The following is a 25,269-nucleotide window of genomic DNA, read 5'->3' as shown; positions in this document are numbered from 1 at the left end:
CCCTGCATCCTGTAGGATATCAATAAAGATTAATTGAATGAGTGAATTTAGTTTAGGGTAATATTATTCAAGGAACCATGCTGCTCAGTGTCCAGTTAAAAAAAGCTATAAAATGATGAACAACTATCATTGCTTGAAATCTTGTTCTTTCTTCATATCACACTAAGGTTCAGCTAGGGTTCATATAGAATATTATGATCTTGCAGAATTCACTGGATATGAAAAGAGAAGAGCACATGATCACATTAAAATGTATGGTGGTGCTGGCAGCGTGGCGCTGGTGGGGAATTGCAGTTAAACACTAATAATAACCAAGTATCACAGCAAACACATTGACACCCCCTGACATTTACTGGGGGCTTCTTAAATCTTAATGTGGAGGTAGCATGTTTAAATCCATATTTGTGTTGTCAACAAGGTTATTTTCAGAGATAAGCCAAACCATTTTATTGATAATTCAAAGTAGAGAGCAGAAGGGATGTTTAGGGAGAAAATCCATCCTATTCACCAGCTTGAGGCTAATGTTCTGTCCTCTGACTGCAGTTTCCAGGAAAGTCCTTGATTTTAGAGGTAGAAAATTCCTTCTGGAAGATCTTAGAAGCACAGCTGAAACTCCTCCTTCCCTGTCCAAGAAATACAGAACCAATTGAAATTTTAAATAAAATATTTTTACTCAATAATCAGAATCCTACTATCAACAGAAATTGAATTCCTTTGTAGATTGTAACACTGGCAGTTACAAAGAGAGAGATCTAGATGTTTTGTTCTGTAAATGACTAAAATAAAGTAATAAACAGTAATCATATTTGTAATCATCAAATATTTTTACATTGCATTTTCTTATCAATAAAAGTAGTAACTTGTTATATTTACTTTAAAATAAATAGCAGCATTATAGTAATAATATAATAAAATCTACATGATAGAACAACCAACTCTTTAATCTTCAGGCAGATGTAACCTACAAGATGGCAAATTTTTAATTTAGAAAAGGAGTAATTTTTAAATGTTTTTGCAGAATATCAGCACCAGACACAATAAATTAACTATGGGGCTAATCAATTTGAATACTATGTTTAAATTACATTTAAGACTCCTGTCTTTTAATCATTTAAAAAAGGTTTCTATTTTTATTCTCTCTGACTACATCTCAGAGCCCCAATTAGGCACTCTATGCTTCCAGCTGACATTCCCTTTATCCACATTTATTTTATAAAAGAAAAAAGGCAAAGCTGCACATAATTAAGAACCTGGTGTGCTAATAACCAAACATACAATTGGGCAGAAGGATAATCCAATCCATTTCCTCTCACAGGAGAGTAACCTCCATAACTCACTTTAAGCGCTGCCATTCATGAGTTATGGGTCATTCCCTTTCTAGTGAAAATAAATTCTCCCGCACCGTCAGCCAGAGCTGGGTATTTTTCTTAGGACATGTAAATTGTAAAAGTGTATGAACATAATCATGTCCGACATTACAGGGAAAGTATAACCTCTTGCTCATGGACACAGGCTTATACGTAAATGTATGTAGTTTCGAGGCTGGGTCTGCCTAGTTACAATGTAGGATTTTTGATTAAAGTAAATTTATTCTTGAGATTTTTATGATATTGGTAAACTGCTTAATCTGTCGCTTTGTGTTTTATGATGCCAGCCAAATCCTCCAGGTCAGGGAGACCCAGCAGCAGAGCCACTGTCATTTATCACAGCCTCCATTTTCCACGGTGTATGATTTCCTAGTGGCACTTTCTTGGGACTGAAACCTGGCACCTAAGGGTGTTAAGTTGGGAGCTATAAAAAGTTTTAATTTTTCATGGGTCTCATGTTTAGTTTTGGCTCAATTATGGCTAATAAAAACTGGGGTAAGCTTTGAAGAAGCCTCAAATTCTTGAAATTCACCAACCTGGGCTCTGTGGCATTTTGAGAGATCTGTCTTTCTACACAATTAATGTGCACCAAGTGATCTGCTTCATTTTCTATGGTCATAAACCATATGTTATATTATATGCAGTTCACTGGTAATTTATCAGAAATATAAATTATATTTCTAAACATGGACAAAACATGCCGTCCTTGTCCTCAAAAAAACATCGTAAAGCACAAGTATTGTTAGGGTTGAAAGCTAAGTCCTTAAGAATCTGATACTCTTTTTCTTTTGGTTCTTTTTAAAATGCATTATATGTGCTATATACATACAGCTGTGTTTATTTATTATCTTTTGATGTAGAAACCTCAACTTTCTCAAGTCTTATTATTTAGTTGAAAATTTCTTTATACTATTTGAATATCTTTTTGTACATTTTATCAAAATAAGAGAGCAGAAATATATTGAGCAAATTTTATTTGACCACATTAGGACTTCTTGAGAATGAAATAAAGAGTGTTGATGGATACCAGAGGTTTGCTTTGAAATACTCTAGCAAACAAACAAAACAAACACACGCTGCATGTGAAGAGACAGATGAAACAAGTCACAAAACCTGGATTCCTGCTGAAGTTAGTCTATGACTGCATTGGGTTCATTATATTAATAGTATTCTATTTTTTTGTATGTTTTTAACTCTCCAAAATAAAGAATTTGAAAATTATGCTAAATAGATTAAAAATTAAGCCTTAGAAGTGGTTATAAATGTAATAGAATATAATAATAAAGTTATATATAAATTAATTCAATTTTTAAATGTATGCATCAAACATCTACGCAACATATATAATTGTACCAGACTGTGTTGCCTTTCTGAGACTTACATGGACAAGTACTTGCAACCTTAGTTGAGGCTAAGGGTCAACATATTCCCAAAACATGACTAAGGTTTTATGATTTGATAGTAAGTGCCTTCAGAAGCTTCTGATTGGGAAAGAAAGTCAATTATATATAGACTGTAAGGTCTTTCCAACTCTGAGCTTGGTAAGGAAAGGATCATTTAGGCCTAAATCAATATTTGGTTAATGCCAGAGCAATATTTGGCTGCATTCATCTTGAAAAGAAAGAGAAGCAAATTCAATCAAAACTATCCCGTTCCCATGGATAATTAGACAACCTGCAACTGGCTTGTTGCATTGTGTACTCTGGTAAAGGAGACATGTGAGCGTGTTGGTCCTGGATGGTGATTCCCTATCAGCTGGAAAGGTTCTGGTCTCTGGACCTCAAAATGGGGCTGAGGTGCCCCCTTTTCTGCTCAGCAGACCCAAATATTGGTAGACAAACATTACTGTAAATGCCAAGGGAGTATGACCACTAAATCTAGATGCTGCAGTTTGCTCAGTAGGGATTTTTTCCCTTCCATTGAAGTTTGTGGTTGCATACCTGTTCTCCCCCTTATGCTTTCATCACACACTGTCTCTGATTGGCAAAGGTAAGATCCTTTTTTAAAAAGAAGGTATGCTGCGACAGCCAGTAGTATAAATACTCATAAGCACTCCTAGTAAGCGTTGAAATCTGCTTCCACTCCAAAGCTTGAGACAGTCCTCTGCTCAGTATTATTACCTTGAAGCATATGGAACAGTTTGATACCCATCAGGCTGCCCCTAGGATCTATATGTTGAGTGGTTGCCATTCCATCACAAAGCAAATAAAATAGGGTCTCAAAAAGAAGCATACTGTGCTTGCTGTCCATGCACACGGAGCCCTAACATTGCCTTAACAATTCTCTGATCACCATGATCCACCCATGACTGGTATATGTGCTGAACTAGGGGGTGATTGAAGGCACCCTTCTTATAGAACCATCAGCCTCCATTAGGAGATGTAAGTTTCACAAGCAGACTCTTCATGTTAAGGATGACTCAGCAAAGCTGGACCAGCCATCAGCATTGCAAATTGGGGCTTTTTTTTTTTTTTCTTAAGATGATATGAATATCTTGTTTGTGACATTTACAATGAAACCTTCAAAGAGCACTTTTTGGCTGAAATGAATTTGATTTTAATAATGTACCAAAGACCCCAGACAGTGACCCTGCAACACTCTATGTACCAGAAATTTAAAAATACCAGAAATTAAATGCTGCTTCTATAAATACTGCCTTTCTCCCCAAGCTCATAAGGCCTTAAAATTCAAGCCATCTATAGATCAGCGAAGGCACGATGACACAGATTAGGAATATGGTGTGCAGATTCTTCTAGAGGAGGCACTTCCTTGAGAAACCATGTCTTTCAAAACCCTTGGAATTGTCTGAGCCGTACTTTTTCCTCTTCTGTCCAAAAGAGTGAGAAAGATGAAGAAGAGGAAGAAGGACTCCAAAGCCTATCATATTGTCCCTCAACCTTACCCAATTCACTGAGGGCTCTGCTGCAGTGCCTGGACATCAGAATTCATGGTGGAGCATATGGAGCCTACCATCTTCAGCTTTAGGGTGTCTGCAATAACTAGGAATTTCTAGTACATCATTAAATTCCCTCTCTCTTAGTTTGCAATCTGCTAGATCTCAGAATCAACAGGATGAACTCATCAGGAAATCCCTTATCATTCAATACCTCCGATAGTTGGGTTCAAAAAGAAAGGTGAGAACAGAATTTCTGGCATCACTTTCTCCGATTGCTGAGCCAGGACTGCACACATGGCAAGGGCGTGCAGTCCATGGTGTACCTCCTCCAGAAACCAAGCAGGAGGAGCTGGATATTTCTACCAGTTCTCTCTTCCACAAAGCACAACCAACGTTATGACAGCTTCTCTTTAGAAAAGAGTGCTCTGTGGCACTGTTCTGCTGGCTCAAGAGGTAACCAGATTCTATGTGCAGCAAGGACCAGCTGTCTTCTTCACTGCTCTGTTCCTAGTGCCAGGAAATCAGTAAATAATAAATATTTGTTCAATGAATGAATGGACACTTTTCAGATTATCAGTATTTCATTTCAAGCTGGGACAGTTTGATGAAGCGTGGGTTAATTCTTGAAACAAAAAAGAATATACAAATACACATACACACGTGTATAAATATAGATATTCTTATAAACAAATTTTCTTTATGGAAATTTTAGACACAAAGGAAAAATTTTAAGCCAACTGTAATTCCACTACTGATAATATCTTGATGTATATCTTAACAGTATTTTTCTACACATATATTTAAACATTTTATAAAGTTGAGATATTACAAACTATTGTATCTTTCTTTTCTCTCTACACCTCATTTGTAAAGCACTGTATGTTATCAAGCACATATTGATGTGACAGAGCCATATTTAAACTAAAAATGTCCAATGGCTCTGCAATATCAACCTCTTCCTACTCAAGAATGACGTCCTTCATGAAATAAAGCACACACCAAGGGATTCTTTACAGCCCTATTGTCTAACACTGTATCATCCCAATAGGATTTAAAAGCTGTGCAACTGAACCCACACCTCGACTTAGGGGCTGTGTAGCACAGTGAGTAAGAACACAGACTCGGGAGCCAGGCTACCTGGGCTTTTATCCCACCTCTCTTACTGTATAGTCTCGTAACCTGGTGCCTCAATATCTTCATCTACAAAATGGGAAGATAAGAACAGTTACCTACCTCAGAGAGTTCTTGTAAGGATTAAATGAGCTAATGAATGTGAAGTATTTAGGAAAATGCCCGGCATATACTAAGCACCATACAAGTTAACTGTTGTTGACATTATCCCAGGCCTCTTCTCAAATATACCCAGTGCTCAATACATCATAGGCACTTAATAACACTTCTTAAATTAGTAAATTGTCTATAGCACCATCTAGTGTTGACATTATGGGTGTTTTTACACCTTTTCGGAATCAACAGAGTCACAAAGTAACAGTCATTTTTCTCTGGCTATGATATTCCCCTATTCGTGTGTATCATCCAGGATCAGCATTAAAATGAGAGTACATCCTGGCTGACTTAAATTTTATGTTGGCTAATGATAAAAATTACTGGGTAGTCTAGGAGACCCTGAGAGTCAGTCTTACTGACTTGGGTTTTTTGGAGTTCTAGTTATTATATGCTGTAGTAGCTGGGGTAGGCTTATCCCAGTATACATTTCAGCCCAATGAGGGAATATCACTGGAGGCCTGCTCAGAGGGCAGGCTTAAGGCTTTGCTGGAGGGGGTGCCATGGGAAATAGGTTTATATGCCCTGGCTGACTCTTTACTTAGATATATTGTATTTGCTGCTTATATTTCTGATACAAACTGTGAGGGAATACAGGTGAGAAGATATATTAACATTAAAGCTCAATAAAACCCATAATGATTGGGTCAGGAAAAGAAAAGACATAATTTTATTTGAAAATAAAAGAATAAACCAGAATCGAGAATGGGGTGAATGCATTAAAATATACTTCCTGCTGCCTCTCTGTTTTCTTTTGAAAGTATATTGTCTTCACCTGGCAGTTGACTTTTTCTACTCAATATCGGTACATGCAGGCCTGAATGGATAGCCCTGGGAGGAAGATGGATGAGGGCGGGGGAGGGGCAAAAGGACACTTAGTGGCAGGTGGGCATTTTTCAGGCCTGATGACTCCCAGAAACCATTTACCAGGCAGCTTTAAATCACAGTCAAGAGATAGGTGCTGCTTCAGTAACTCAGGTATCACAGTCGGGAGAGGTAAATATGTTTTGTGTGACTGTGTGTGGGTGCTATACTTCAGGGATTCTCTACTTCAAGAATCTAGAGATAGCTCCATAGTCTTCAATATTATAAAATTACAGAAAATTTTCTAGGAAGAGAGTCTAGGGCTCTGTTATGTTCTTAAAAGTATCCATGATACCAATAGTTTAAGACCAAGATCCTAGATTTCTGGGCAGAGCAGGGGATGGGGACTGTGTAGAACTTTTTAGCAAAATATGTTCCATCTTATTATAAAATGGGTGATAACTGATGGTTTAAAAATGGCTGGAGATTTTGATCTTAAATCTATTAGATGGCATTTGATTTCAACTACTGATTAAATTTCTAGTCAAATTACCTTATTTTAACATTATCCCTAATCTTACTGCTCTGATTCATCAGCTAGTTCTAGTCAATAGCATTTTCATGGGCAAAATCTCTCTAAATTTTAGCACAATATCATTGCACAACACTTATTTCCAGCATATCATAGGTAATTATTTCATACTTGATAGACTTTTCAAGTTTTACCTAGTATTAGCAAGACCAAACTCAACAATTTGAGTTTTAAGATGATGGAGATCACCACAAAAGACATTTAATCCCCTCCCCTTCTCAAAAATCATCCTAAAATAATACGGAGAAAAAGAAATGTACACAAGTCCCGCCTTGCATGGACTCATAACACATGAAGGCAGAAAATGAAGGGAGGATACTTCATAACTTAGCAGAGAAGAGAAACCCGAGTATGTTCAGAGGTGAAGGTGTGGAGGAAGGGGTACCCATAAGAAATAATGCTACCCCCAGAACCTAATGAGACTCAGGAACTGGAGGCCTCAGATACCATGAAAATGAGGTGATGTGGAATGAGGGAGTGATGAAAACAGTGAGTGCCCAAGTCTCCATCCCCTCTCTGTGTAGTTGGAGGGCTACTCTTCCCCCTGACTCTGCCATAACCAGAGTATTTGCCAGAGAAACTGAATCCCAGAGTTGGGTACACAACCAAAAGCAAAGTTAGGATGAGGTGCACACTCAAAATAAGAAGATTAAGTGAAAGCCTACATCCTCACAGGTGGACAGCTACAGTTCTCTTTTCTCAGGATGCCAACACATGTGTTTACACCATTCCCAGGTAACAGATTGGAAAGTCCAGAGAAAATGAGTTTAGATGTTGACATTTGGGCATCTCCAGCAAAAAGCCAGCTGGCCACACAGTCACCCCATGGTAAGACACAGCAATCTGCAGGCACCACCCACATACACTAGTACACAGTGAGCTTTGTGATGCTTTACTGTTAAGAATGAATAGACCACCAAAGGTTACCAGACACTTGAGAGAAACCACCAAACACAGAGAAAAGAAGGAGTTCAGAGAAAAAAGGCAATACAGGGAACAGAAGAAATTTTCAGAAGAATTATAATCAATATCTTCAGAAAGATAAGAAAAGATCATGCATCCATGGGAGAAGAATAGCATGCTATTATAAGACAAGGAGCAGCAAACAAGAAAATGCTTATAAACTAAACTTATTACTATGCCTGGAAAGTAAGAAGAAAGGCCTATATAGGACATGGAAGAGATAAGAAAATAAGAAAATCAGTACCAGAAGTCCAGTATCCGACTAACTGGAGTTTCATTCAAATAGGGCAGAAAAAAAACTGCTGAAGAGGAAATTATTTTAAAAAAGAAAAGAAGAAAAGATGAGTAAATTTCTTTATTGTACTGAAGAAATGGATTCTCCAGATTAGGCTTAACACACAAATTGAACGGGAAAAAAAGTCCCAACCCAAAGCATATCTCTGTGAAATTGCTGAACACCAGAAATAGAGAGGAAATTCTAAAAGAAAGAAAATCAAGTAACATTCAAAGTATTAGGATTGAGAATGGTACGTTCTTCTCAAAAGCAACTTTGGAAGCTAGAACACAATAGAGCAGGACTTCAAAATTCTGAGTGAAAATGTTTCAGCCTAGAATTGTGAGGCACGCTGAGTATGAGAATAGAACAAAGATTTTTTTTTTTTTCAGTCATGCAAAGCCTCAAAAACAACCAACTCCCCCAGTGTTTAAAAAAAGTAAGGCCTTTTCTCATGAAGCCCCTGCAGACGTGCTTCTGCAAAATTAGGGAGTAAGTGAGGAAAAAGAAAGGCATGGGCTGCAGGAGGTGGGGGACCAGACACCGGAGGGGAAGGAGGAACCCCCTGAATGATGGTGGAGGAAGCTCCAAGGGCAGCTGGCAACAGAGGAGAGAATCCAGACTAGACCCCAGGGTCGGGCTGCAGGAAGGAGTTCCCAGGACAGGAAGGATCTAGAAACAAGCTGTGACCGTTTTGACCCACTTCAAAATTGCTTTGAGAAGCATTTTGCAGAGTTGTGTAGGGTGTGAGAAGACTTAGATGTTTCACAGAAATCCTAACTCCAGGAAACAAGAAAATGTACATGATTAAGGAAACAATCATTGTATACTGGTTGACTCAGCAATGAATGATATTTATAGGATGGTAATATAGGAAAGCTCTGTGGATCATATTGGGAGCATGAGGGGAGGGTGACCATAAACTCACCTGCTGCTAGACGTCACCAGTGTTTAAGGGCAGATTCTGGTGAAAGGATGCTGGGAGCTTGCCCTCTTCTGCTATGCACTAGCTGGGAGACCCTGGGCATATGACTTAGCCTCTCTATGACTCAGTTTTCTCATCTATAACTGGGGTCAGTAATAGTTTCTACCTAACAGGACTGTTATGAGAACTCCATAAGTTAAAGCTCTTAGAACAATGTATGGTACATAGAAAGGACAATATGAATACTTGGTGAATAACCAAGTATTAATAATATGTGCATGCTATATAGAAATATGGTGGGAAAACTACCAATTTAAGTAAAAAAGAAAATAGAAAGCAGTTGCCTTCGGGAATCAAGAAAGGAGAATAATGAGGGACTACTGATTTTTAATTCTAAGTCTCAGTATAATTTGAATTTTTTAAATTACTGCAAGTAATAATTTAAGTAAAATAAAATTAGCTTAGAAAAACTAACAGCCAACAGCAGATTTTAAAATCAAGGATGTGGGCCGGGCGCGGTGGCTCAAGCCTGTAATCCCAGCACTTTGGGAGGCCGAGACAGGCGGATCACGAGGTCAGGAGATCGAGACCATCCTGGCTAACACGGTGAAACCCCGTCTCTACTAAACATATTTTAAAAACTAGCCGGGCGAGGTGGCGGGCACCTGTAGTCCCAGCTACTCAGGAGGCTGAGGCAGGAGAATGGCATAAACCCGGGAGGCGGAGCTTGCAGTGAGCTGAGATCTGGCCACTGCACTCCAGCCTGGGCGACAGAGCGAGACTCCGTCTCAAAAATAAATAAATAAATAAATAAATAAATAAATAAATAAATAAAATAAAATCAAGGATGTATACAAGCTTTCCTGTTTGTTTATTTGTTTGTTTGAGATAGAATCTTGCTCTGTCACTCAGGCTGGAGTGCAGTGGCGCCATACAGGCTCACTGCAACCTCCGCCTCCCGGTTCAAGCAACTCTCCCGCCTCAGCCTCACGAGTAGCTGGGATTACAGGCATGTGCCACCAAGCCGGGCTAATTTTTGTATGTTCAGTAGAGACGGGGTTTTGCCATGTTCGTCAGGCTGGTCTCAAATCCCTGACCTCAGGTGATCTACCCACCTCGGCCTCCCAAAGTGCTGGGATTACAGGTTTGAGCCACCGTGCTTGGCCAGCATACTCAAGCTTTGACATGGACTATTTCATACTCCCAATTTATTAACATTCCCATTTGCTATACAAATGAAGTTATATGTATTTCTAAATGTAGCAGTGGACTCAAGTCTATTTTTTAAAATAAAATTGTTGGCCAGGTGTGGAGGCTCACACCTGTAATCCCAGCATTTTGGGAGGCCGAGGTGGGTGGATCACCTGATGTCGGGAGTTCGAGACCAGCCTGACTAATATGGTGAAACCCCATCTCTACTAAAAATGCAAAAATTAGCTGGGCGTGGTGGTGTGCGCCTGTAATCCCAGCTACTCGGGAAGCTGAGGCAGGAGAATCACTTGAACTCAGGAGGTAGAGGTTGCAGTGAGCTGAGCTGGTGCCATTGCACTCCAGCCTGGGTGACAGAGCGAGACTCCGTCTACTAAAAAAATTAAATAAAATAAAATTGTCAACACAGGAACCTACTATTCAGTTATTTCTGCAACACAAACATAATTAATTTAAAAACAAAATTTTCATTGCTCTAAGAGAAGTGTCTTACAGGTGTGGGCCAGTGATCCTAGATTTGGGGGAAAAAAACACACATGAAAAGTAGAGCAATTTGTACCCTAACCCTCCCCCTCCTCCCACTCTCTGATAAAGATTTTAATAAGTAATGAAATGGGAGACTTACAAAGTAAAAGAGGGGAAGATATAAAGGCCTTCGATCAAGAAAATGCATAGACCTTCTTTCCCAGAGGTCTACTTCCTCTTCTAAACTAATGAAAGGGCCAGCAGGAACCCAAGAAGCATTGCTGCTCTTGGTTGCATAATTATATCAACCTGCTTCTAAAAGAAATCACATCACAGCTGTGCATTTCACCAACAAGCTACCACAAGATAAGAAAAAAAGAATTCCCAGTAATAGATACCCCACTCGATCCTCAGTCTGGGTTGACAATCCTCTGACAAATTCTGGTGTCCATGACACACACTACCTTATTATCTGTATGAATTTCATCTGTCTACCAACCTAATGTGAATTAAGGTATTTACAAGATAACCTCTAGGACGTCATTGTATAACAATTTGAGTATGTTAAAGTCTCTCCTTTTAATGTTAAAAAAAGAAGGGTTGTGTTTTCCTTCTGCCTGCTCTCATTTGGGTGGGATCTGGTGGGTGTAGTGTTCAGTTTGAAAGGCACTGCTTCCTCCTATTCCCCAACCTCCAACCTCCAAACCCTATGCTCATCATTAAAGTGTATAATAACAAAACACATTTTTCCCTGGGCCTTTGCCAAACTGTCACTGTCTCTGGATAGTCCAACCTTCTCTCTAAAAAGGGAACAAAATAGTCTGAAGTATGTCCCGGTGTGGCAGCGTGGGCCGCTGTGACAGCAAGCTAATTTATCACTGTGGGGACCTTAGGCTGTGCAACTGACCACCCAACTTACTGTTGTCTGAGGGGGTGGCAGTTAATCATCTCCTTAAATGATGTGGGTATGAAAACAGAGTTGATTGTTGCTCAGCACCTAACCTTATCCATCCTCCGTGCCCCAGTAGTGACTGTTGCCATTTTCCCCTTCTTCCCAGACTGCTGGGTTTCAAGAGATTCTGACCGAGGTGGAAATTTTAGCCGTGATTGTAGGATGCCTGTGTCATGACCTCGACCACAGGGGAACCAACAATGCCTTCCAAGCTAAGTAAGTGTTCTAAACTGCTGTTATTTTAATGCATTTGCCTTTCTGTTCAGAGCCAAAGGTGACGAATGCTAAAGAGTAAAGCATTAATTTCTGGCATCCGAGGCCAAGGCCACGCAGGCTTAGGCGTGCATGTCATGGGGCCCATCCATCTTTATAATTCCCTATTCTTCTTTTAATTGCAAATTTGCCCTTCGTGTCATGCTTGTTGATTTGGTTGATCTTAGTCAGATAACAAAGCTTGGATTTTAAAGGGCCTACTTTTTTCACCCAGAATATTTGCCTTTAAGGCATTATAAGCTTCTTGGACTTGCTACTCTCAAACTCTGGTTTGAGACTGTTAAAATAAAAGCAGTCTTAGGACATTTGATGAAGCAAAATATAATTTTCCTTCTCCAATAGAGTCTCTTCCAGGATTCTTTTGATGTTGGGTATTGTATAAACTATAGTGAAATAAAGTCACATTCAAGGAATATAGTTTTTGTTCCTCCCATCCCTACTCCCATAGAAAGGTGGAAGCAACAAAAGAATTACAGAAATACAGGGATGTCTGGGCAACTATTTGCCACACACATGATCTGTATAGATAGAACAATCTGTCCCTAAGCAGGTTTTTCTGGTCAAGGTAGCTGTTGCTTTGTGGCTCATACTGTGGCCAAGGCCACAGAATTTATGGGTGCTAGAAATAAGATCAAAACCCAGGTCTCCTGACTTGTATATTGAGTCTTCCTCTAATGTTCGTTTCACTGTCTGCCTGCAAACAAAAGATACAGGCTTTCAGAGGCTGGAGAGAAAAGTTTTGGGGTGGAGAAGGTAGAGAAGGCTTCAACAAAGAGGTAAGATTAACTTCAGATGACTGATTTCATAACCTCTAGAACAAGTCAACCTCTATTATCTGAAACTTTCACAGCCTGCTCTTTGTCAACAGGTTCTTTTCAGCTCACCATTCTCTTTTTTCCTCCAAACATCTACCCACTAAGACTTTGGGAGTCTAGGATTCTTGTATTTACTCCTGATCTAGCAGATGAATTTCAATTTTGTGCCCTCTGTCCAATCTGTATCCTATAGCCCATCACTTCAGTGCTCTCTTCTCAATATCCTGTCATGTCCTGACAAGTCTCTGTGACATCCACTCTGCAGAAACTCAGTCCTGGTTTAATCTAACAATTCAGTCTCTTGCCACTCTGTCTAGACTTGTAAAAGTGTTAGGAGAAAATGTCACAGTTGTGAGTTACAGACATACCAAATATATATTCCTCCCACTCGGCTGGACGCTAGAACTCACTGCCAGTCTTCCTGTGTCCCTAGCCAGCCCCATTCACTATTGCTCTTAGCAGTTTCATATACCAAACTTGTGTCTTCCAAAACCACCTCCTGCTCCCCCGCCTCCCCTGCGCCACTCAGCAGATCACCTTGCCTCCTACTTCACAGAGAAAATTGAGGCCATCAATCGAGAACTCTCTCAATTTCCTCCCCTGCCACCTACAAACTTATCTATCCATCCCCATCCTTCCCTCCTTCCCTCCTATCTTGGTAGGAGGGCTGTCCTTCCCTCGTCCGAGGCTAATCCCTCCACCTCTGCCGTGGACTCTTCCTTGCTTCTCCTCTGGGACTTTGCACCATCAATCTTCCTCTCCCCTCTGTATCTACTGTCCCTTTCTGCCAGCTCTCTGCATTCTATTAATAGAAACAGTTCTCCCGCATCTTGAAAAAAGCCTACCCTAATCCCCACTTCACTCTCCAGCTTCAGTTCTATTTCCCTCTTTCCTTCCCAGTCAAGCTTCATGGAAAGCTGTCTGGGTTCACTTCCTTCCCTTCCCCCAACCCCTGTCCTCCCACATGGCTTCCAGTTCCACTCATTGGAGAAACCACCTCAGGAATTACACCCGTGGCCCCCTTTTCTCAAAGCTGTTGGACCTTTTTGTTGTCCTTCTTTCATAATACCTCTTGCCATGAGATATACTTTGTCGCTCCCTCCTTCCTGAAACTCTCTCTTCCTTTGTCTTACAGACGAAGGGTTTTCATCCACCTGTAGAGCCTTGAATCTCCATTGGCTTCAGGCCTCTGTCCCCCTGCCCCAGCCTTCACTGGCGATGCCCTCCCTCTTCCTCTGTCACTCTTCGTGATCCTTCAGGCAGGGCCACCATCCATCTGCTGATGAGCCCTGAATACATTTCTTTGAACCATAATTCTCAGCTTATCTCCAGGCACTTATTCCATTGCTTGAGGAACACCTCCTCTTCGAAGTCCTACCGTCCCCTCAACCTCAGTCTTTCCCTCCATGCATGTCCCTCTTTCTTGTATTCTCTACCCCAAGGAATGGCCCCACCAAAAATGCACCAGTCACCCAACCTACCCTGCAACATCCCTCAAAGCCAGCGCTCCTCTGCATGCTTACAGCAAGGACTGCTTCTTGGCATGACTCCTGGTTTGCTACAATGAACAGCGTGACTCTCCTCCCAAGGCTGCTTGGCACTCCAGAATAATCCTGCTAATTCACAAAGCGACCAGGTCACTCCCCTGCTTAAAAGCCATCCACACCTCCTGCGGCTTTTAGAATAGTGTTCCAGTTCCTTAGCTTAACCCCTTCGGGCCCTTTTCATTTGGACTCCTGCCTATTTCCCTGGCCCAGTGCCCACTCACCCCAGCCCACCCCACTCATGCATGTATGTTCCAGACACAGAAACTCCAAGAAGTACTGGTGGGGTCCTGCTCAGTCACATCTCTCTGCTGCCCAATATGCTGTTTCCGCTGCCTGGCATGCCCTTCTCTCCTTCTTTCCCCAACACTCCTCTGAAAGCATCACCTTCGTGTTTCTATCCACCCTAATGTACCCCCATGGTCAATTTCCTATGCCCTGGTTATGCCTTTTCCAAAGTGTGCACTTCATGCCATTTTAATTGCTGACTTGCAGATGTCTCTCTCCTTCTTCTCTGGCATGTGCAACAGTGGGTGAACAGTACCTGGGGGAGCATAATAAACAATAAATGTTTTGAGAATGAACAAATGAAGGATAACTGCATGAGTGGATGACATGTTTTAACTACAGCACTTTAACAAAGTTTCCTGATTTCTTTAACAGATGTAACCTCTTATAAATTATTATAAAACATTGCTTGTTTGTTTTTAACTTTTATTTTAGGTTTGGGGGTACATGTGAAGGTTTGTTATATAGGTAAACACATGTGATGGGGGGTTTGTTAAATATATATTATTTCATCATCCAGGTATTAAGCCCAGTACCTGATAGTTACCTTTTCTGCTCTTCTCCCTCCTGCCTCAAATAGACCCTAGTGTCTATTGTTTCCTTCTTTGTGTTCATAAGCTCTCATCATTTAGCTCCCACTTGTAAGTGAGAACATGTGGTATGTGGTTTTCTGTTCCTACATTAGTTTTCTAAGGATAATAGCCTTCAGTTCTACTCATGTTCCTGCAAAAGACATGATCTCATTCTTTTTTATGGGTGCATAGTAGTCCATGGTGTATATATACCACATTTTTTAATCCAGTCTGTCATTGATGGGCATTTAGGTAGATTCCATGTCTTTGCTATTGTGAATAGTGCTGCAGTGAAACATTGTTTTATACATTGTCTTGATGCTGCACTAAAGAGCTGGAGCCCATTGAAGTGTACGTTGTGTATGCTTTCATTGTAGGGTCTGATTGCTCCTTGTTTGGAGTTCTTGTGTCTGCACTGCATTATTTTTTTAGGATTCCTCTTTCCCACAGGCCAATGGTATCATTGTCAGTGTATCTCCCTCTAGCACACTCTCTCCAGCCCGCTACCACTCTACCACTTATGCAGAAAGATGGGATAATTGTATTAGAATTGTGTCTGTAAAACAAGAGTGAGGGCCTTTTGGGTCCTTCCAAGAGTGAAGTGCACAATACTTATACTCAGATACCAATGGCCCCTCCCCAGAGAGAGAGCTGATGTATGGCACCGACAGAGGCTGCTCTTCTTGCTAGTTGATACCTTAGCTGTTGGGACCAAGAGTGCACACCTAATCAAAGGTGGACCAATCAGATTTTCTCTCACAGGAATTTAGAGTTGGATTACCGTAATATTAAGACAGTTAGCTTCAGGGATCCAAGCTGCAGGCTCATGTAGATTTGGGAGCTGAGGCTGCCATTTGGGGAAAGCTATGATGACCACATACCAAGCAGATGAAAGAAACAAGAAAACCAGTCTACAAAGAGGAGAGAAGGAGGGAGCTGATATTCAAAGAGAAGCAGAACAGATAGACTGTGTAACCTGAGAGAAAGACAGAGAAAAGCCAGGCTTTATCCCTGGCTCTCTCCATCCTTGTTCCTATTTCTAGGAGACCCAGCCATGCTTGTGATAATTGGGCTTCTTCGAGTTCCTGGTATCATTCAATCAGCCTTCCTTTCAGTGAAGCTGGTTGTACTCCATTTCTGTTCTTTGCAACTACCACTCCCTGAGACAATGAGAACTACATTTTCTTTATTGTTTACTGTGTCTTAAGCCCTTACTGACATCAACTCTGTAGAGTTGATATTTTTGTCTCCATTTTACAGGAGGAACTGAGCCTCAGGAAGGTAAGTAAACTTTCCCAAATCCATTCATGTGGTAGAGTGGAGCCTGGACCAGGGCTGTGTGTTTTCAGAAGCCATTCTTTAACCACTGTATCACACTCTGGTCCATGACTTTGTGACATCTATTTTGAGTTGTTGAGCTTCCAGTTTATTGGCTACCTTGCCAAATATGTGAGCTCTTGAACGAAAATATATTTTGACGTCCAACAGTTCAGATATGAAGCCATAAAAATTATAAAACCAAACTAAAGCTTACTAGTCATGTTTTACAGTACCTCAATTTTACCAAAAAAACACAAAAACTGAGGTCCCCAAATCTCAGGTTGCTTGTATAAGACTGAACAGCATTCACACATATGAGTCACTAGTACTAGATTTCAGAGAGTTTTTTGCATCCTCACATCACATGATCAAATCTGCCTATTCCAAGGTAGTGTGATGCGTTTTCTCAAGACAATTAACTTGTACACAGTTTATCAGCTCATGGGATGTCAGGAGCACTGCACCTACTTTATGGAGTCAATTTTGCACTTAGGACACTTAATGCCACCATTGCCCAACCTCCGTTAAGATTTCCCTTGACAATGAATGCTGAAAGAGGCTTTTTACCATCATGGTCAAGGAACTCCCTTTTTATTGATTAGAATGAGATTTATTCATTGAGGGTGCCATTGTTTAGAAAATCCCTTGCAAGAAACCTGTCTTCTTTTCTTGCTTTTTATTTCCCAGTAAGTGAGTACTTTCTATATTCAAGGTACTATACTAGGCATTGTGGGAGAAATAAAGAGATATAACAAACATCCCTTCTCTTAAAGTGCTCCCAGTCTAATTCTAGTCTTTCAAGTGATTTGAAAATGGGATTTAAATGCACCAATTATTATGCAGCAAAGTATATGCTACCTTTTTTTCATATAGAAGGCTATAAAAAAAACAGGAGACATTTAGCAAGGGACAAATTACTATATAAAATGCAAAATGCCTCTACAATAAAAAGTGTGGCTTTCGTTAGAGCACAATTTGATTTATTCTCTTAGCCTTTCTGATAAGTGAACCTTCGCATTTTCATATTTTGTTCTTAATTTTTAAGTATTGGAGTGTGTGCAATGAATGATCAATAGGTAGAGAGGGCAGCAATACCACAGTGCTTTGAAATTGCTCTGTTCACACCTCTCCCCTGTTTTCTCTAGGGACAGCGTTCCCCACTCATCCTTCTCTCTATTACAGCTGCCCCTGATGATTAAATATCAGTACCAAGCAGCTTTGTAGTATATTCTCCTAGGAGACTTCTTCTATTCATTTCTAGCATAATCTCTTCTACTCATTTCTTGGGAATGAAAACCCATCTTGCCGCTTTCGGCCAGGTCCCAGAAGTGAAATACTGGGGCACATTAATCTGCCATGACAGCCTAATCCCATTCCTCACCACCTCCCAACAACTCTCAATTTCCTAATTACCTTTCATAGTTTTCCTTTTTCAAGTTTCCTTTAAGTCACGGCTGCACACTGCCATTCAGTCTCTTTTTCAAAGAATATGCCTATCTAGGGAAGTTATGAAGGTACATTTACATTTGCACACATTTTTGGTGCCTGTGCAAAGTACCAAATGCCTGTAGGGAAATTTCCACCTTGACTTTTCTTTTTAATAAGTTTCTCCTCATTCAGCTGCCAATCCAAAATGAAAAACTTTAGTATGTTAAGATGACCTAATCAGTAATGCACATCATGAATACTTGCATGTATAAAGGTATTTGCACTTATGGAATTTGGATTCTCTTCTCTTACTCTCTCCATACACCCTACATATATAAAATCATATTTTCACAACTAAAGAATGTGTGCCCCAAATACACTTCTATGATGGATAAACTTAGCACAGACAATTAAAATGAGGTGTACTGTTAAAGTCAATTTTTTCCATATGCGATTGATCTCAGGGGTTTTTTTTCATATTTTATATGAGAAAGTAGAAGCATACCTTTATAAGTGGAAGTATATTATGTGAGAGACATGACTTCTTTAAAAATGGTTTTACAATCAGCTGGGCGCGGTAGCTCACACCTGTAATCCCATCATTTTGGGAGGCCAAGGCAGGCGGATCTCTAAGTCAGGAGTTTGAGACCAGCCCGGCCAACATGGTGAAACCTTGTCTCTTCTAAAGATACAAAAAATTAGCCAGGCGTGGTGGTGCATGCCTGTAATCCCAGCTACTTGGGAGGCTGAGGTAGGAGAATCACTTGAGCCCAGGAGGTGGAGGTTGCAGTAAGCCGAGATCATGCCATTGTACTCCAGCCTGAGCGACAGGGCAAGATTCCATCTAAAAAAAAAAAAAAAAAAAAAAAAAAAAAAAAAAAAAAAAAAGGTTTCACGATCAATCAAAAGTAGATAATGCTGCTTATTATGTTCCCCTCCCACAAAATCACAATGCATTTTCACATATTGCCGCCTCTAGAAAATCCTTACCATAAATAAACAGATCCACTTTTTAAAGCCAGCATTTTCCAAACTTATGTGGCCATGGAACCCTTTTTACTTCTTCTCTTAATGCCATTTAACATTCAAAAGAACTGTATTCTGTAGAATACTTTTTGATAAAGCTTATCTTCACAGATATGTTTTATTTTTTTGCCACTTATATCAAGACTGTAGACTTGGCTCTTGGTGGTCCCAGGAAGTTCCCAGTGTGTACCAGCAGATATAGGCAGCATTCCTAATAGGCCTTGGCCTGAGACAAAAGGCACTGAGGGTTTTGGCAGTCTAGAAAACCTGCCAGGGACCAAATCTGATAGTGTAAATAAGGGATCCATTTGGAAATGGAAGTATTCTTGCTTAGATGACTTTACTTTTAAAAAAACCCCTCAAAGTTGAGTTAGTAACATGCTCCATTCTCTGAGGGCTAAGATGGCACCTTGCTTGCAGAAAAGTGAGAATTTTTAGTGCAAGGTTGATCAGAGAAAAATTCCTGACACAATTGTAGGGGATTGTGAGCTTCCTGAAGGTCAGGACATGTCTTATTTCCCTTTGTATTCCACATGCCTGCGACCTGACATAATAATAGTTATCAATGCTTATTGGTTGAATGAATGATAGATGAATGAATGAATAACAAAGCCTCCCCACACTTTCATGGCATTAGTCTGGTTCAGTGGCAAAATCTACCTATTTTTGTGATTGAATCAGTATCGTATGAGGCTGGGCAGAATGTAAGATGGAATTACAGAAGGGAACAAAGAGGGAATCTGACGAGGAAGATGCTCAAACCATAGACAGTGGCTGCCTTTGCACAAATACTGGGAGATAGAACACACCAGATCGGAGGCATATGGATATGGGGGAGAGGCCTCCATCCTGTGCACAGAAAGGAGCAGTGCTTCAGAAGCCATGGTGTACTTGTTAAAAAGTGTTGTCGTCCTCCCCATCCCCACCCCCTTAAAGGAGAAAACATCTCCTTATTCACGGAAACAAAGAAGATACAGAGTGACTTCTGATCATCTAGCTGATGCAACTTTTGTGCAGTCTGTTAACCCAACACTAATAAGGGAAGAGATAACATTTTGTATCTTGTACAAAAGATTCACACTAGTAAGTGAGGTGCATGTGAGCATGGCTGATTCATAGGAATGATCACATGAATCAACCTGTGGTTAGCAATGATACTAATAGAATTCTGAATTAGATTTTGAAATCTTCTTTCATTGGTAACAACCAGCTTAGTAAAAATGGAGAATCAAATATCAGAAATGTATGTTATAATTATCATTTTCATTATGTAACAAGAAGCTTAAAAACTTGGATTCAAATCTGGAACTGGTACAAGCGAGCTGTGTGACCTTGGAAAAGTTACTTAACTTCTCTGAGCCCTGTTTTCCTCATGTGTAGATGAGAAAATAATACTTATATCATGGTCATTGTCAGGAATAAATGCTCTAATGTATTAAGTTGTTAATATATCGACTAGGGCATGGTAGATACTTACTAATGGTGGCTTTTATTATTAATAATCATATTAGTGTTATAAAATATGCTAAAACACTTATTATCAACCTCCCAACTTGTACTGTAGTCTCTCGACATGGTAGCTACTGTAAGCTGATTAGACAAGCAACCAGTAATTTTTAAAGCACTTACTCTACGCCAGGCTCTAGGATGTGATATGCACATAAAGCATTGCAGAATTTCAACAGCCAAGACAAAGGCATATAGCATACGTTTTGAAACACGTAACTTCATAGAAATGAACTCTATGTAAGACAAATAGTAACTACCATTAAATATTAATTTATCATTAAGATTCACCTAGCAAATTTTCACTTATTAAATGATATAAATTAAGGCAAGATTTAAAGAAATAACACATACATGATTAAAATCTAATGCCCTCCTTACTAAGCACATTACTAAGAATAATAATAATTCCGATATTTTACACTGTATTATATTCAATAATTCCTACTGAACTTAATCCTGCTGGAAGAGCTGACCACATGTTGGGAGAAGAATTGGGAGAGTCTTTCCAAGAATTGCAGGTCCCTTTACCCTTGAACCGATGGTGGTTTTGGGCTGCCTCCCACTGAAGTTGGAGAAAAGCTTGGGACCAAAAGTCTTCATGTTGCACTTAGATGCAGTCCTTGCTTCTCTCACTAGCAGGACAGATTGTGTGCAGTCAATCTCCAGCATTTCCAAGTTAAGGCCAGATTGCCCTTTCAATGTCGAAGCCTCCTGCAATAAGCGAGAAAGAACGGAATGATCTAGATGGATCTTTAACCTGAGTCCCACGGCTGCCTTTTACACTGTGGGCCTCTCTAGGATGTCTCTTGATTCTTAAGATGCCCTAACTCCCATTTCTTAAACAGAGTTGGAAATAAACGTTTTTGAACTTTTTTTTTCTTTTTTTCTTTTTTCTTTTTTTTGAGATGGAGTCTCGCTCTGTCCCCCAGGCTGGAGTGCAATGGCATGATCTCGGCTCACTGCAACCTCTGCTTCCCAGTTTTGAGTGCTTCTCCTGCCTCAGACTCCCAAGTAATGAACACTTTGCAGAACTGACATTGTTAAGAAATGGGTTGTTCTACATAAATGAAATTTACAGATAATTCAAAGTAATCCCTTTAAGTATCAATGAGTATTTTATTAATTTAAAATGGAAATAGTCATATGTGTTTTAATTATTGATTAATAATTAATATAGACTACAATCTACTACATGCTGGGAACTGTAATAGGCATTTTCAAATATTTTATTGTTCTCATAAATAACAGGTTAGGTAGGTAATATAATCTTAGAGACAAAGAAACTGACTCTTAAAAAGGCCAAGTAACCGTCTGAAGCTACTACTTGGAGGAAGAGCTGAGATTTCGCTCCAAATCCAGAGAACTTTTCGGAGTTCCACACTGAGATATCATAGCGTGACTGTGAACTGGGAGGCCATAGTAGAAGGCCGTCAGCCTTTCACGTAGAGTAGATAAAATGCACTCTGCAGAATATTCACAAGGTCTTCTCCTATGGAAGGTCAAATACACTTTGTATAAGACAGTTGTTCTGAACACTCAGAAGTCACAGAAGGTTTAGTTCATGAAGCGTTCCCTGATCCCCAGAGCCAGAAATTACGTCTTTTTTTCCTCAGAACATCCATAGCACTTTGATTGGACCTGGAGCACATTTCTACACTGATTAGTATTTGCATTGTTTTATGTGCATTATTTTTACTAATTATCTCATCTCGTCTTTCTTACTAGTCTGTAAATTTCTTAGGGACAAAGACTGTGTCAAATTCATCAAATATCATTTTCAGCATCTAGCCTGATACATAGAAAGTTCTATGTATTAGGAACTTTCTTTCACAGATGATTTATTTCATAGATGAATGAACTACAAAAGCAGTTACCTGAGAATGTGTCTGCTCATGGTCCTTCGCCAAAAGCAAGAAAAGCAGTTTGATCCAAAAAGCTGGTGTGGGGGAACCGTTGATAGGCCCTGCTCACTTACCTTCTGTCCTCTTTCAGGAGCGGTTCTGCCCTGGCCCAACTCTATGGAACCTCTGCTACCTTGGAGCATCACCATTTCAACCACGCCGTGATGATCCTTCAAAGTGAGGTACAGGCCTGATGTTCTGCTTCTTAACAGAAACCAAACAACTCTTTGTTTCCTCCCTCTCTTTTTTTGTGGTGCCACAGGTAGATACAAAGAAGTGGGAAAATCATTTCTAAGTCAACTTAATGGACCTTAGTGGCTTTTTCTGTTCTTTTAGATGCCTGAGCAGGACCTTGCAGAGTCTTCCTGAGCTGATTCACTTGGATTTCATTATTGGTTAGGAGGCTTTTCAGATTCACTTGGCAGGGTGACAGATATAGACTGCTTGTCACCAGAGCATGATCTGACCTTCCTCAAAGAATACAGAACACTAAGGAGACAACTTGATCCAAATAGTGAGCGGCCCAACATTCCCATTTGGCGAAACTCTCAGTCATTTTAAGAGATGGTAGAAGCAAAAACAGGGGGAGAAAGTTACACTTTATTAGCACAATTGAGAAACTATACAACTTAAAAGAACTTAAAATTGCTGGTGGGACCAGTTAGGAAGTGAGAACTGCAGCTAAACTTAAGACCCAGGGCTAATGCCATATGCCTGATTTTGCTTCATGTGGCAACGCAGGAGTTAGAAGTAGTTGGAATTTTATACTTTTAGCCCTCCGCAGAGAAAAAGAAACCACTAACTGACTCTGGCTGCGGCATCTGAGTTTTAAATTGCCAGGAAAGGATCTGTTTAATTTTCTGCAAGCGTACAGACTTTTTTTTTTTTTTTGAGGCCAAGAAGGGATCATCTGTTCCCCATTATTTGTCAGTTCTCTAGCTGTGCCATTAATTATTATTATTATCATCATTAAGGCCCTGCTTCGCTGGAATGGCATCATTAAATATGGAGGTTTTTTTCCTCCAGCCTATCTTGAGAAAGCATGTCTTTTGCAATATCATGGAGGCCTTCGACCCCATAAAGGAGAGTCGGCAGTCCGGAACCTGAATGCAGGCTGCAAAAGGGAAAACCTGCTGGAAATGATGTATTTTCAGTTGGGAATGAAACACCAAGAGTTAGGCTCTCAGTAACTGGCAGAAGCCAGCATCCTGGCCTCTGTGGCTATGGAATTGTCCTCCAAAAGCAATGTCTTAGCTGAGAACTATGGAAGAACTTTGGTTCAAACTATCTTTTCTGTACTGGTAAAGGTGGTGAGTATACACCTCTGACAAACCACCACCTTTGTAATAACAAGTATTATAAACAGGATATCAGGCTTTCTCAGGGAAACAAACCCCCTTCACTCAGAATTTGTGTTCATGCAAACAAAACACATTGGTCGTCCTTCACCCTGGGGTTCCCTATGAAGAACAGAGACTATCAATGATGGAACCATGCACTGTCCCAGCACTGCCTCCAGTCCCCTGTGGTCCTGCCTATCAGAAAGGCAGAAATGCAGGTGCTATTATTGTTCCACTTTCCAAATGAGCTCTGGTGCAGAGAAGTTAGATGGCTTGAGGAAGTTTGCCCAGAACTTTCTTCCTCCACATCTGTATGTCTTTCCATTAACACCACACTCACCACCTCCCTAAACAAAGAGTAGACACAGTATTTCAGGGAGACTCAAATCTACTTCAGGGACCAAAAGGTTAAGGCACTGTAGAAGACTAATTTGCATATAAAAATATAGTGATTGCAAATTAACTTTTTAAAAAAATTAAAGCTGATCTGGCTAGCACTGTCACTCTTAGCCATAAATGGCGTTAGTGATTATATATCCTTCAAAGTACAGTCACATGCAACATGTTTTGGTCAACAAGAGACCACATTGGTATGACAGTGGTCCCATGAGATTATAATACAGTATTTTTACTGTACCTTTTCATGTTTAAATAGGTTTAGATATACAAATACCAACCATTGTGTTACAGTTGCCCACAGTATTACAGGCAGTAACATGACGTACGGGTGAATAGCCTAGGAGCAATAGGCTATTGCATACGGCCTAGGTATGGAATAGGCTGTACCATCTAGTTTTGTGTAAGTGTACTCTATGGTGTTCACACAATGAGGCGGTCACCTAACAATGTATTTCTTGGAATGTACCCCACTGTTACATGATGCATGATTGTAATAAAATGCACATCCTCATAAAATAATCCACATCCTCAAATTCAGACCAGATTTCTCCACATCTCAATGTTAACTTTTACTGTAACTTGCTCTTAAAGGCTGTGTTTCTTTGGGAGATTCTGGGTGCGTGACTGGACCCACGTGACTGCTTTTCCATAGCTTCCTACCACTTTTTCCCTGGACCCAGAACACTTGCCTGTGATTGATCATTGGGTAATGCACAGGCAAAAAAACCCGGGCAGAATTATGGTGCAGCATTCCTTTTGTTATTTGTCTTCTTCTTAATGGCTGAATTAAGGGTCTGAAGAGCTCATTTGAAAATTATTATTAATATTGGACCTGGTCCCAGGTAGAACCAATATACTCTAGTCTTTAAGGAGTGGCGGGTTCACCCAATGAAATAAATTAACTCGGGAAACAGATTATCATCTGGTGCCTGGTAAGAGATAATTTACTAATTGATATCCCAGTTCCCTGAAATAATTAATTTACCTCTCATTGGAGAATGGTTCATTCTCAGGCAGTTATTCCACCACTTTCCTTCTCCAGCATCTTCTGGCTCTCAACACGAGATTTAAAACTGGTCCAGTTCCCAGGCCATATGCTCATGAGTTCATATTTCACACTAAG

General features: G+C 40.1%; 1 protein-coding gene and 1 long non-coding RNA gene across 2 annotated transcripts in view; one reads left to right on the top strand and one right to left on the bottom strand.

The window, feature by feature from the left end:
• PDE11A (phosphodiesterase 11A) overlaps nt 1-25,269 on the top strand; it is a 455,494-nt gene that overhangs the window by 359,358 nt on the left and 70,867 nt on the right. The window contains exons 13-14 of the mRNA XM_073019839.1: nt 11,838-11,947; nt 22,499-22,589. Of these exons, the coding sequence (XP_072875940.1) occupies nt 11,838-11,947; nt 22,499-22,589 (201 nt within the window). The remainder of the gene's footprint in view (nt 1-11,837; nt 11,948-22,498; nt 22,590-25,269) is intronic.
• LOC103217401 (uncharacterized) lies at nt 284-25,269 on the bottom strand. The gene is made up of 4 exons (XR_491002.3): nt 25,132-25,269; nt 20,957-21,217; nt 18,477-18,815; nt 284-623 (listed from the first exon to the last, which is right to left on the bottom strand). It is a non-coding gene; the product is annotated as an uncharacterized lncRNA (long non-coding RNA).

This window comes from Chlorocebus sabaeus, chromosome 10 (genome assembly GCF_047675955.1).
Source record: "Chlorocebus sabaeus isolate Y175 chromosome 10, mChlSab1.0.hap1, whole genome shotgun sequence".
Taxonomy (NCBI): Eukaryota; Metazoa; Chordata; class Mammalia; order Primates; family Cercopithecidae; genus Chlorocebus; species Chlorocebus sabaeus.
Note: the sequence above shows the minus strand (reverse complement) of the source record. Positions and strands in the feature narration are given on the sequence as shown.